General features: G+C 35.2%; 1 protein-coding gene across 8 annotated transcripts in view; it reads left to right on the top strand.

Moving 5' to 3' along the window:
- CABCOCO1 (ciliary associated calcium binding coiled-coil 1) overlaps window positions 1-12,828 on the top strand; it is a 101,845-nt gene that overhangs the window by 30,619 nt on the left and 58,398 nt on the right. The window contains exon 6 of one of the 8 annotated variants that reach the window (XM_031015406.3): window positions 6,651-7,789. The exons of the other annotated variants lie outside the window; for them this stretch is intronic. Within the exon in view, the coding sequence (XP_030871266.1) occupies window positions 6,651-6,683 (33 nt within the window). The 3' untranslated portion in view covers window positions 6,684-7,789. Of the gene's footprint in view, window positions 1-6,650; window positions 7,790-12,828 lie in introns of those variants that run through there. 8 annotated transcript variants of the gene reach the window in all.

The following is a 12,828-nucleotide window of genomic DNA, read 5'->3' as shown; positions in this document are numbered from 1 at the left end:
GATTGTATCAACAGTTTTTCATAACCAGTGTTTGTCATATAATAAAAATCACACAGAAAACAAAAATAGACCACAAGTGCTACAGATGATGGAGTAATTAGTCATGTACTTGAAAATAATTATCCTTAAGAAATAAAAAATATGTAAAATATATAAATTTTAGCAGATAAAAAAAGATTACAATATTAAATGGATGTTCTGTAATAGAAAAATACAATAAAAATTAAAAACCAAATGGATGTGTTTAACAAGTTAGTCCATAACTGAAGAGAAAAATTGGTAAAGTGGAAGATAAATCAAAAGAAAAAATCTAAAATAAAGCATGGGGATGCAAAAGCATGATAAACACAGAAACTGGGTAAGAGAGTATGGATATAGTAAAAGGTATAATGAGAGTACAAAAGTCAATTCTAGAATGAGAAGATAGAAGTCACATGTGAAGCATTAATTTTCCAGAACTAACCAACACCATTAGGACATAGATTTAGGATTTACTTGAACCCCAAATACATGTAAATCTACACCAAACATATTACTTGAACCCAAAATACATGTAAATCCATACCTAAGCATATTATAGTAAAATTTCTAAAAATGAAAGATGAAGACAATCTTAAAACCAGCCATAGAAAACAAAAGACATATGTCCTTCAAAGAAGTAACAATAAGACTGACAGTCAACTTCTCAACAGTAATAATGAGAGCCAGAGGACCATGAAGTAATTTCAAATTGTCCTAAGAAAATAACTGTCAATCTAGAACTTCATTCCGAGAAAAAAACCCTTTCTGTGATAAAATAAGAAAAAGGCAAAGAAGGCAACAGAAACATGGGCAAAGAATATGAACAGACAATATGAGGATTTTAATAGAGGGATTTTTAGATTAAAAAAATAAGAACATTTATTACAAACAGAAACACACTAAAGGAAATACTAATGGGTGCTCTACGGGCGTAAAGAAAATGATTCCAAACAGAAAGTGAGAGGAAATAGAAAGGAATGAAGAGGAAGTGAAACGGGACAGATTAAGATGGATGGATGGATGGATGGATGGATAGATCGATCGATGAATCTAAATAAATATCAAATGTGTTGCACAAAATGTTTTGTGAGGTTTAAAATACACAATGACAATAGCATAAAAGTTGACAGCAAGGTAAGTGGGTTAGTTTTCTAAGCCCTTCCCATTGTTTGAGGAAAGTAAAAGTACTCACTTGTAAATATTTAATAAGTCAAGGATGCATATTATATCCTTGGGGGAAGCGTTGAATAAATGATAATGCTAAGCTAAGAGAGGAGGAAGATGGAACAATAAAATCAGCTGAAGTACTAAATTTAAAATGCAAAACTATAGTAATAAATATGAGAAAAATATGAAGGAAAATATTTTTAAATGTGGAATTGGCCATATACATTTGTTTAAGATGTGATGAAAAATACTGTGAATAAAATTTTTTAAGTCACTGGGAGAAAATATTTGCAAATTAACATATGAAGGTCAATTCTTTTTTTCATCATTTTAGAGATAGGGTCTCATTCTGTTGCTCAGGCCGGAATGCAGTCATGTGATTATAGCTCACTGCAGCTTTGAACTCCTGGGCTCAAGTGATCCTTCCACCTCAGCCTCCCATGTAGCTGGGACTACAGACACACACCCTCATACCCGGCTAATTTTTTATTTTTATTTTTTTGGTTGAGATGGGGGTCTCACTTTGTTGCCCAGGCTGATCTTGAAGTCCTGGCCTCAAGTGATCCTTCAGCTGCAGCCCCCTAAAGTGCTGGGATTACAGGTGTGAGCCACCGATTCCAGCCCAAAAATATTTTATACACAAATAGTTTCTTTGATAAAATAAGAAAAAGGCAAACAAGGCAACGGAAACATGGGCAAAGAATATGAACAGATAACATACTTTACCAATAAACAGATATAAAGATATCCAACCGTAATAGTTATCAAGGACCTGCAAAAAATATGTATTTCTTAAATATAAGATTAGCTAATAGTAAAAAGATGGATTAATACCTTGTTAATGAGGATGCAAGAAAACATAGCTGTATTTAGTTGGTGCAAGGTTAAATTTGTAAAGCCACTGTGGAGAGCAGATTGGCAAAATCTATAAAGTTTTTGTGAATGTGAATATCTTTCTTCCTTAAATATCTTCTCTGTAGACATATGTACTCATATTATATAAAGCTTTTCCTACCTGAATATTCATCAAAGCATGGTTTATTACAGCTAAAAATTGCAGAAGGTAAATCAGAAGGGAAATACTTTATTTAAAGGAAGTACTCAATAAATACTTCTTGTGTACATTCATTTAAATAAAATGAAGTATAGTCACACTATAAAAAACTATCAAGTCTTTAGAATGAATGTAGTAGATTCCTATGTATGGTTATGTTAATATCTCTAAAATATATTCTTAATTTAAAAAGTGTAGAAGTAGAACAATATGAATAGTGTTCCCATTTATTTTTAAAAGCAAATAAACATGAAAATATGTAGACATGTATATGCATGTAAGTGATTGTATAAAAACCAAAAGAATTTATACTAACAATTAATATGGCTTACTTTTGGGTAGTTGGGTGGAAATAGGAATGGAATAGGATGTGAAAAGGGACATTTTATTCTGTATATTTCAGATTTAATGTTAGTCTTTTACAATGTGAATGTCTTCACATATTTTTGTACAATAATAAAATTGTTCCTTAGTTCATTCCCAAGAAGTATAATACTAAGGCACATTTTGTAAATTAAGTGCAGCATATAAACAAACTTATTAACATATTGATAGACAGAGTGACTTCATCTGGGTTTTTACAAGACGAAAGGCTGCATAGGAAAAAATATGTGAACTCTCAATCCATAAAATTAAGTGCTTTACAAGTGTGTTGCTACCATATTTAAAATTTCAATATAAACTAGGTTTACTAAAAAGTCACTTATAGAGTAAAAATCTGGTGTGGTGCTATAACATCCCAAATTTTCCCCAAGAAAATAAAATTTCTATCATGAATTATGCATATTTATCATATTGTAAAAATATTTATTCAGCTTAATTTCACCAAAGTGGCAACACATCAAATCTTAGATCATTTGTATTTTCAAAGGTTATATCCTATGTATGCATTTCAATACACACACACATATACACACATTTGTGTTTGGATATAAAAACATAAGATTAAGTCTGCTTTAATAATTTCTCTAACTTACAAAATGTGATAGATAGGTATAGCTTTATTTGAAATCATTTAAGCCAACTCACTCAATCTGTTTCAATATTTTATTTTGCAGCATGGGCATTTTCACATAAGCCCCATTGCACAGCTCCAGGGGCACCATTCACATTGCAGTCCATGCGTTTAATGGAGTTGTGTATTGTACAGATTGTGCAGCCATTGGTGGAGGCCCTGTTTTTGAAAGCGGTTCTGTAGCAGAATCTGATTATAGTAAATATGATGTACTTAGAAAGATATTTAAAGAAAATCATAAATATGCCTAAGTGCATACCTTGACTAGAGTCACATTTTGGCAGCCTTTCATAACCCGAAATAATACCACTTAAGGTCAATAAATGCAGGACCTCTCTAAAGTCAGTGAATGTCAACTGTATATAATTTCATGTTCTGAGCACTTATTCCTATAGCAAAAACAAAATAAAACACTTTTTCCTTCTTTATTTCAAAACCCACACAGATTGTGGGTGTTAATGACACTATACTTAAACATTGTTGGCTTTGTGGCAGAAAATAACCATATAAAAACATAAATTTTATTTTCTTTCTTTAAACTATAAAGTTATAGTGTCCTGAATAAACAAAATATGAGACTTATGTAAACATTCACCCTTTTAAGAAAAAAAAAGACCAAAACAGCATTGCACATTAGATCATATTTTGGAAAGGAGGAAGGCAACTGAAGCACAGCTATAAAGATATCTTTTTTTCTCTTCAGTTTACCCTTGAGATGTACCTATCAAAATAATCTAAACTTATCCAGATGATGTTTTTAATCTTGAAAAAGGCTTTTTTCTTGTTGGATGATCCTATTAGCAAACTGCTGGAAGAGAAAATCATACAGGGCATAATTTGTAGTTTGACCTACTCACATTGGGTGTTGCTAAAGAAAATCAATCAGAAATTGTTGTGTTAAAATAACTCTACCTGCTCTACCTGGCATGTGTGACTAACTGACTTTAGAATCTATCATTTAAAGAAAATGGTTGATGCTTGGATATACAATTTATCAAACTTCACTCCAGTCCTTTTTCTCCGAAGCACAGAAAAATAATCATCTCTCTCTAAATATAAATCTTTTAAGAGAAATTCAAGGAATCTGTCTCCAGCAAAATAACTGATAAATGGCAGAAGCATAATTTAAAGATGATTTCCATCACAGATCACATGACATCTCAACTCTTGAGTCTGTCACCCAAGTCTTTCCATCTGTTGGCCCACGAGCATCAATCTCAGCTCCTCTGTGACCAGTTCTCTGATTGAGCTAGGTTGGCCTTTTCGTAATTACAGCTTGCTCATTTCCCTCTGCCTTGCAGTATGAGGCTGTTCTTACTGCCTGAAAAGTTCTCTGACATTTTGCTACCAACCCATGCCTACTATCCCCTCATAGCTTCGTCTGAGAGACACTTTTCTTACAGAAAAAAAAAGTGAGAGAAGAAGGAAGGAATAAAAAGTGCTTTCTCTTACATTACCTTTTACTTGTTATTTCCCCAACATTAAATGTCTTGCTCAAAAATACTGTCAGCATGCACTCTCCTAGAAATTGACTTCTAATTATAAAGTGATATCTCAAGCAACCTATTACTATCTGTAATTCCATGAGATCTGGGTAACTTGCATTATTGTTTCTCCTGTTTTTCTGAGTATTAGGAGTTACATACATTCACCTAGTGTTCAATAATTGTTCACTAAATCAATTAATGTAAAGGAGAAAAGTTTTATTTTATTGATTAATTACACCAAGTTATATTTGGAAAATATTTTGGTGTGTAGACTGAAGAACCTAAATCAATATCTTAAATTATTAATCATTAAGCCCATGACCAGGAAATTAAAAGCTGGTAATAGAATAACACATGTCTATATTAGTCATGTTTTCTGTTATAGAGAAACTGCCTTATATGGACCACCTTGGGAAATGGCTAACTATTGTCAAGACTGTAAGATACCAGAGGCCACTAATATTATTGACTATATCCAAATTTAAAATTTCTATTCTAGGGGAGGGAAACATCATAAACAAATTTAAAAATCAAACTCTAAAAATAAAATTTCCAGTATAAATGACAGCAAAGGCATAATAGTCTTAATATTCTATGTAATCAATAAGAAAAAGGTTACCACACTAATGGGAAAATTAACAAAGCATATTTACAAGAGAAAATATAAATAGCCAATAAACTTATGCAAAGATTTTCACCCTTTACAATACTCAAAGCAATGTAGATTCAACAAAAATCAAATTCTCGAAAATTAAAATGAAACCATTGGCTTGTGAAAATGTGATGAATGGCATTCTCATACACTGCTGGGAAGAATGTAGATTGTTAAACTTTCCAGAGAGTGGTTTGGCAAGATATATCAAATTTTTTATTTGTATTTACCTTTTGAGCCAAGGATTGTCCTTCACTGGATTTATCCCAAGTAGATAATCAGACAATGGGCAGAAATATGGGTGCATATATTTGATTATAATGGGAAAAAACTGTAGAGTAGCCAAATGTCTGTTAGTAGAAGAAGTTTAAAATTCTTATGGTGCCTCTATATAATTCTATCAACATTAAGAGTATTCATATAGTGTTGTACTTACGATGGAAAGTTATTCACACTATGTTAATTATTTGATAACAAGCTACTAAATGTGTCCATTGTGACTGCAGTTTATAGTCTTACACCCACATCTGTGTATGTATATGTATACATATACATACACAGACAGAGAGAGAACGGGTCCTGAAGGACATACATCAAATTGTTAGCAGTAGTCCTGGGTTGTCAAGAAAATGATGAAAAGCATTTGATGTTAATGGTATACCAGATAATCTTCACTTTCTCTTTCCTTTATACTTGTCTTTATGAAATTATTTTTCTGAAATTATTTTTTGCAATCAGCATGTATTATAGCATATATACATATTCTCATTTTTAAAAAGTAACAGCTTAAATTACCAAAGTTTTACTCTGTTCCCTTTTATTTTCCTTACTCAGCATTATTTCTTTTTTCCTTGCTTATTTAACTTTTAAAAAATGCATAACATTATAAAAATGTCTGTTTTATTTTGAACAGATGCATTTCATGTTTATGTGATTAGGCAGTGTCCTTTTTCCCTAAAGCAAAAGGTTCTATTGCAAATGAAGATTTAATTATTACTTGAGGATGAGTATGTTATTATTCATGAGTTATATAAGTCATAAAAAATGTCCAGGGTGATAACAATATGACCTAGAAAACAAGGACTTTAGCTAAGGGGATTTACTCTGCTATTTATGATACTATCTGGCCAATAGATGGCAGGACTTGGGGGAATGAATGCAGTCTAAGAAAAATCATCATGTTTCCATTCTATGATTACAAACACGCAGAATCCATTAATAATCCACACTTCTGGCTTAAAGTGTTCTTTTCAGTCTTTTCTAGCATGTCCAGATATGCATGCCTAAAGTAAACTGTATCAGGTTCAGCAACCCACATTTGAAAGTGGACATTTTCAAATCAAAATGTTTTCAAAGGAAAATAACCTGGATTTTCCAAGACCAGAGGCCTCTGAAAAAGAAAAGATTCAGAGTGGATATAACTGTCTTCAAATCTAAAGGACTAGCAAGATAAAGAAGAGATTTGTCTTGTCTGCATAACTCCCAGATGGCAAACCAAAGATCGTTGGATCTTCTAGGGAGGATTTTTACTAAATAAATGCAATCACTTTCTAAATATACAAGTAGCTAGAAATGGAAGGGATGAGATGTGGGAGGGCAGAGGCTCAAGCCTTCCTCAGTTTTATACTACCAACTCTCAGCACAGGTCCTGGCAGAGAGACGGCACTTTAAGTTTTATGGAATGAATTGAGAGATAATAGGTTACATCTTCATTGAATATATTTCAAGTTTAGCAATATGGCTTTTGTTGAATGATATTTTCTGAAGTTGTTTAAAGCACTAGAAGGGAAATTGAACTAGATGATCTATGAGTATGTGACCATCAAACCCAGATTTTTCTAGGATTTTTTAGGACTTTCAATTTAAACTATTTTGTCCTATTCTTCCCATGGGTATATTTCCAAATGTTCTTCTCATTAGTAAAGTCCAAAATTTATGATCAGCCAGTCTTACTCTGGGTAGCAATTACTAATAGAATGACAAAGTGGATTCCTTTCTATGGGCTGGAAATCATGTAGGATTGCTTACAGTTGGAGTGGATAAATGCAGTTGTTTATAGCTAAAAGGTCACTTACCATAAATATATAGCTGGCTCTATCTTGGTGAATGCAGACTTACATGTTAATGAATATAATCAATGTAAGTCAACCAAGACTCTAGGGTTATATATTTTTATTGGTCGCTTTTTTTAAAAAAGAAGATTTTGATCACAGTTCTATAATATTGGGCCACATACCAATGTTTTCATAGTGTTCAAGTTGGCTTATGAGGCCACTCTTTAGGCTTGGTGAGTGTTTGACAGATGGCTGAGAATATACAAGCAGATATGCATTGTGCATGAAAGCATGCAAGTGAAGAGTCAATTAAGAAAGAATAAACATGCTTAGAAAGAGGCCACCTGATTGGTATTCTGACTACAGAATTGAGAAACTTTCTATGCAAATTCTGCAGCTGCATCAGCACCACTGACATTATAGGAGTGAAGAGGAGAAAAAAAAACAGGAAAAAAACAACAACAACAGAGTTCTCTGTGGCAAAATAGTTCTGTGCTCGATCAAGGAAATAATATAAAGGGGGATGTGGTAAAGGGAAGTTACTTTTTCTTCTATTTGCCTGAACCACTAATGACCACAGCAGAAGTAGCAAGTTTAACTGATGAATATGGAGTTTCATAGCTCCCAGAGCACTGACTTTGGACTAAGAAGAATTTAGATGGGAGATGCAACCTACTTTCCCTTATTTCAAGATTTGCATGCCTGGTACATACAGTATCATATAAATGTACAAAGGCTTATGAGGAGACACACACACACACACACACACTCTAAACAGCGGGAGCACCAAAGAGGTAGATCATCCATTATTCAAGGATTTTTTTTCACCCCTATTCAATACACAGTAACTTAAATAATAAGGAACTTTCATATAAAAAGATAAAGTATTTTAGATGGGAAAAAAGACGTAATATAAGCCAACAAATGAACCCAGTTATTTTGCTTCATTTAAAGAGCGGAAATCTGACTTGAATGATCTTTTCCTCAATAATGAGCAAAATACATTAAATAAATATAACATACTAATATTCATGACCTGGAGCAACTCATGTTTCTTCTATGAAGACTTTTCTGACTTCTGTAGACCATGCTGAATCCTCCCTCCTGTAGACCACCACTGATTTGAACTAAGGCACTGTGCTTTTTGGCATCAGTTTATATGTAATCTGACTTTAGCTGGGCTGCCTTCAAGCCTGCCTCTACTTTCTCTTTCTCTCTCTCTCTCTCACACACACACACATATGCGCGCACATAAACTCCTGCTGCCCCCTACACACAGTTGATTCCTAGGAGCTTGAGGGAAATGGTGACTTCTTACTACATATCTTTAGCTTTCTTTAAAAGCTCAGCCCAAAGATGATACATAGGGCATCACACAGAGACCTGGATAGTCTCCTAAGTTTTCTGTTGGTTTTAAAAATATGTGCAAAGGTCAGGTGCAGTGGCTCACGCCTGTAATCCCAGCACTTTGGGAGGCCAAGGTAGGCAGATAGAACACTTGAGGCCAGTAGTTCGAGACCAGCCTGGCCAACATGGTGAAACCCCCATCTCTATTAAAAATACAAAAAAAAAAAAATTAGCTGGGCGTGGTGGCAGGCACCTGCAATCCCAGCTACTCAGGAGGCTGAGTCAGGAGAATCGCTTGAACCTGGGAGGTGGAGGTTGCAGGGAGCCGAGATAGCGCCACTGCCTTCCAGCCTGGGTGACAGAGTGAAACCCTGTCTAAAAATATATATATATATGCTCAAATTCTTCCAAATATTCTAGAACTTAATTTCTTTCCCCTTGAAAGTGGGCTGGGCTTAGTGCCTTTCTTCTAGTGAATACAATATGGCAGAAATGGCAGAATACCACTTCTAAGATGAGGCTATAAAAAACCTGTGGCTTCCATCTCGGTTCCTCTCTTGATCTCTCTCTTGCACTGGTGATGCTGGTTGCTATGCTATAAGGACACTTGGCAGCATCTGGAGAGGCCCACAAGGCCAGAGCCTGAGGCCCACCTACAGATGCCTGAGTGAGCTTGGAAGTAGATCCTCCTCTAATTGATCCCTGAGATGAATGCAGGCCTGATTGACAGTTTGAGTGAAATATCATGAAAGACCCTGAGCAAGTACCACATAGCTAAACTGCGCTCAGATCCCTGACCCACAGAATTGTGTATTTCTAAATATTTGCTGTTTTAAGCGCCCAGGCTTGGGGTAATTTGTTACATAGCAATAGATAACTAATACATTTCCCATTCATAACAGCAGCTGAAATCTCTCTCTTTTGCCCCATATTTCAATCATCCCCAAAATGCTTACTCCTTTTTTTTTTTTTTTTTTCATTTTCTCCTCCCCTGTGTCTGGCTGCTTCTTGCACAACCCACTCTAGCCTCCTGTTGTTGCTCTTCAATCTCAGAAAAGCCCCCTTGGATTTCTGGTTAAAAACAAAACAAAACAGTTCTCCTCCATGAATGGCTTTTCTCCCAAACTAATGTACATAATAGGTGCTTAATAAATATCTGTTCATAGTATAAGCAAACTTCAAATTCTTTTGACTTGTGCAAACAAAATTTATTCATTTGAAAAATATTTTCTTAACAATTGAGACTAAAGTTATGGAGAGAGGTGCTTCAGTGTTTGAAGCTAAGTCTTTTGTGAGCAAGACTTGCTACTGATAACTCTAAAACCTTATCTGGTACCTGAGCGAGACAGACATTGGACTCCCTGTACTCTTTGGCTTCTGCAACAGGAAGAAGCATACATTTTAATTTCACATGATCAAAGCTGCTGTACAGTTAAATCTCAGCAAGTACTTTCCACTCAGGAACAATTCTGGGTTGAAGATCATTGTCTTCTAAATGCATTTCCAGGTCAGTGTCTGTTGCAACCTGATTATCAAGGTATTTATTGAACAAATGCAGTATGCCTACCAGCATTCCCAGTACTCTGGAGACTTTCTGTCAGTCAGTAAGTTCCTGTACAAATATTACTTTTACTGCTATCATGTGACACTGGCTAGTAAAACAAACACAGTTTCAAAATGCTCAGAGCCTAGCAAGAGAAACAGACATTAATTTAGTAAACCCACAGGCATGTAATTACAAACCAAGTACTGTAAAGGAAAAATAGAGGTTACCCTAAAGAGGTATATTAGAGAGCTTCTTATAATCAGTGGATCAAGGAAGGCTCCTGTGAGTTAGTTATCTTTGTGAAGAGATCTAGGCATAACATGTTAACTACGCAAACATGTAGTGCAAAGGGAAGTGGAGTTAGTTGAGCATTTACTGTATGCTAGGCACTAAGCACTTTAAATATTACACACACATAATCTTCACAACAACCATAGAGGGTAAACACCTCTTCAACCATATTTTTAAAACATGAAATCTATTACTAATGTCCACAAGCTTAACCACTGTCCGAAGCTTCCTCTGCAGACTTGAGTTAATCCTTAAAAGTATCAAAGACAACCATGAATGAAAGAGACGTTTAGATCATTTTTCAGTTAAGCAGCATGTGATATTGATTACCTACAGAAGTTTCAACAATTAAAACCCAAACAAAATAGAACACAGTTTGAATTATTACCTTCCAAACGTGCACTCTAAAAGAATAGATGATATAAATAATAGTGTAACGAAGTTATTTTAAATTATTCTTTTACGACCCTTTCCATTTCTTTATACTTTCTACCCAAGAACCCCATGATGTTCTTTTTATGTAATAAATACTGCTAACCAAATATATATGTTTCAGTTTATGTGCAGTTTATGAAAACGAACACCGTACCGTGTATTAAATTACAGCCGAAATTGAGAAAAGAGAAGGGAACGCAGTTCATTATTCTTTGTTAAATAATGAATGTTTTTGAAATAATATGATTATTAAATGCAAATGAGCACAACTCTGATATAAATGTAAATTTTTCAAAACTTAAAATGTTCCTTAAGATAAACTCTTTGGCTGAATTCTGAATATTTAATTGTTCCGCTTTCACAAAATGAATGCAGTCACCTATCCAACATAATTAGTTATCTAGGGAAAAACAATTATAATTGAACATAGCTGCTTCCCAAATGTGTTTTAAATAACATAAACAGTCCTATGTTAAATATTTGGCCCGCTGCTTGGATATCTTGTATTTGCCTCTCCAGACCCCTTTTTCTACCCTACATTGTGCCTCAGAATGCTAATGTTATGGAAACCATCCAGAGGCTCCTTTGCTTCCTGGTCTTCTACCTATGCTGGCAGGGTGCCTGGGTGGGAGAAAGCTTGAGGCTGGGGTGGTTTCATTCCCAGCTCCCTCCCCATTGAATCACTACATGTTGGGTGCATCCTTCACAGGTTATAGTTTCTGTCCTGTCTATGCAGCTCTTCTCCGTGTATTCTGGAAACTGTTCCTTCCCCTTTCCCAATCACCCGAGGGATAATAACAGAGATAGGGTGCTGTGCCATCCCCGTTACTTTCCCTCAAACCAGCCTGCACCTTTGTATAAAGTCCTTTTATTAAACCCTCCTCAATGACCCATTTTCGGTGCACTATTTTCTCTTAGAACCCTAACTCTATAGTAATTGATACCAGGAGTGGCCTCAGGAAACTGATCCTCAAATGAGATTCGAATTGGGTTGTTCATGTATGTGCGTGGTGTCCAGAAAACTTACTGGGCAGGAGTAGGTGTAGGGAGAAATTGGGATGCAACACTGAGGAACATGACCGAGCATTGACTGTAAGGATAGCCAACAGAAGATAATTAAATAGCAAGTTAGGCAGGCGAATGTGTTGATGTGAGTGCACTCAGGATATGGGACTTGAGAATGTGGGTCCAGCACTCAGGAGTGGCATTAAGAGTCTGCTAGGCTGCTAGGCTTGCCATACAGTCAATTAGGTTGTTGTGGCAGAACCTCCCTGGCAGGATACAAAGAAAAGAAAGGATTCTGATAGTTCAGGGAGATGAAATAATGTACTATCTGTTTAGCCATTTTCTACTTATCACCTGTGGATGTCCAGAGGATACACTCCTCTTATCTGGGCATTCGGGAATCCCTTATTGGGGAGGTTTTCATCATCACTGACCACCCTAGTAGTGCCTATTCTCAGTAGGCTGACTTCTAATCAGAGGCGTGAGATGCTTTGAACAATGTTTGGGATGAAGAGCGTGCTAAAGGGAACAGTCCACAATCACCATTCTAATGACAAGCTTATGTGTTTTTAATCACTAAATGAATCTTCAGTATTAGTGAGAAAAACATGTTGCAATGGAACTTTTTTTTAAAGAAATCTCCTGAAAATATACACTGCTCACTAACCTTGAATGAATGTACTCCGCATAATTGACACAAAAAAGTGTGGAGAATTATTTCAAGTTTTGCACAAGGTAAAAACAGAAGCTGATG

The sequence above is a fragment of the Gorilla gorilla genome, chromosome 8 (assembly GCF_029281585.2).
Source record: "Gorilla gorilla gorilla isolate KB3781 chromosome 8, NHGRI_mGorGor1-v2.1_pri, whole genome shotgun sequence".
Lineage (NCBI taxonomy): Eukaryota > Metazoa > Chordata > Mammalia > Primates > Hominidae > Gorilla > Gorilla gorilla.
Note: the sequence above shows the minus strand (reverse complement) of the source record. Positions and strands in the feature narration are given on the sequence as shown.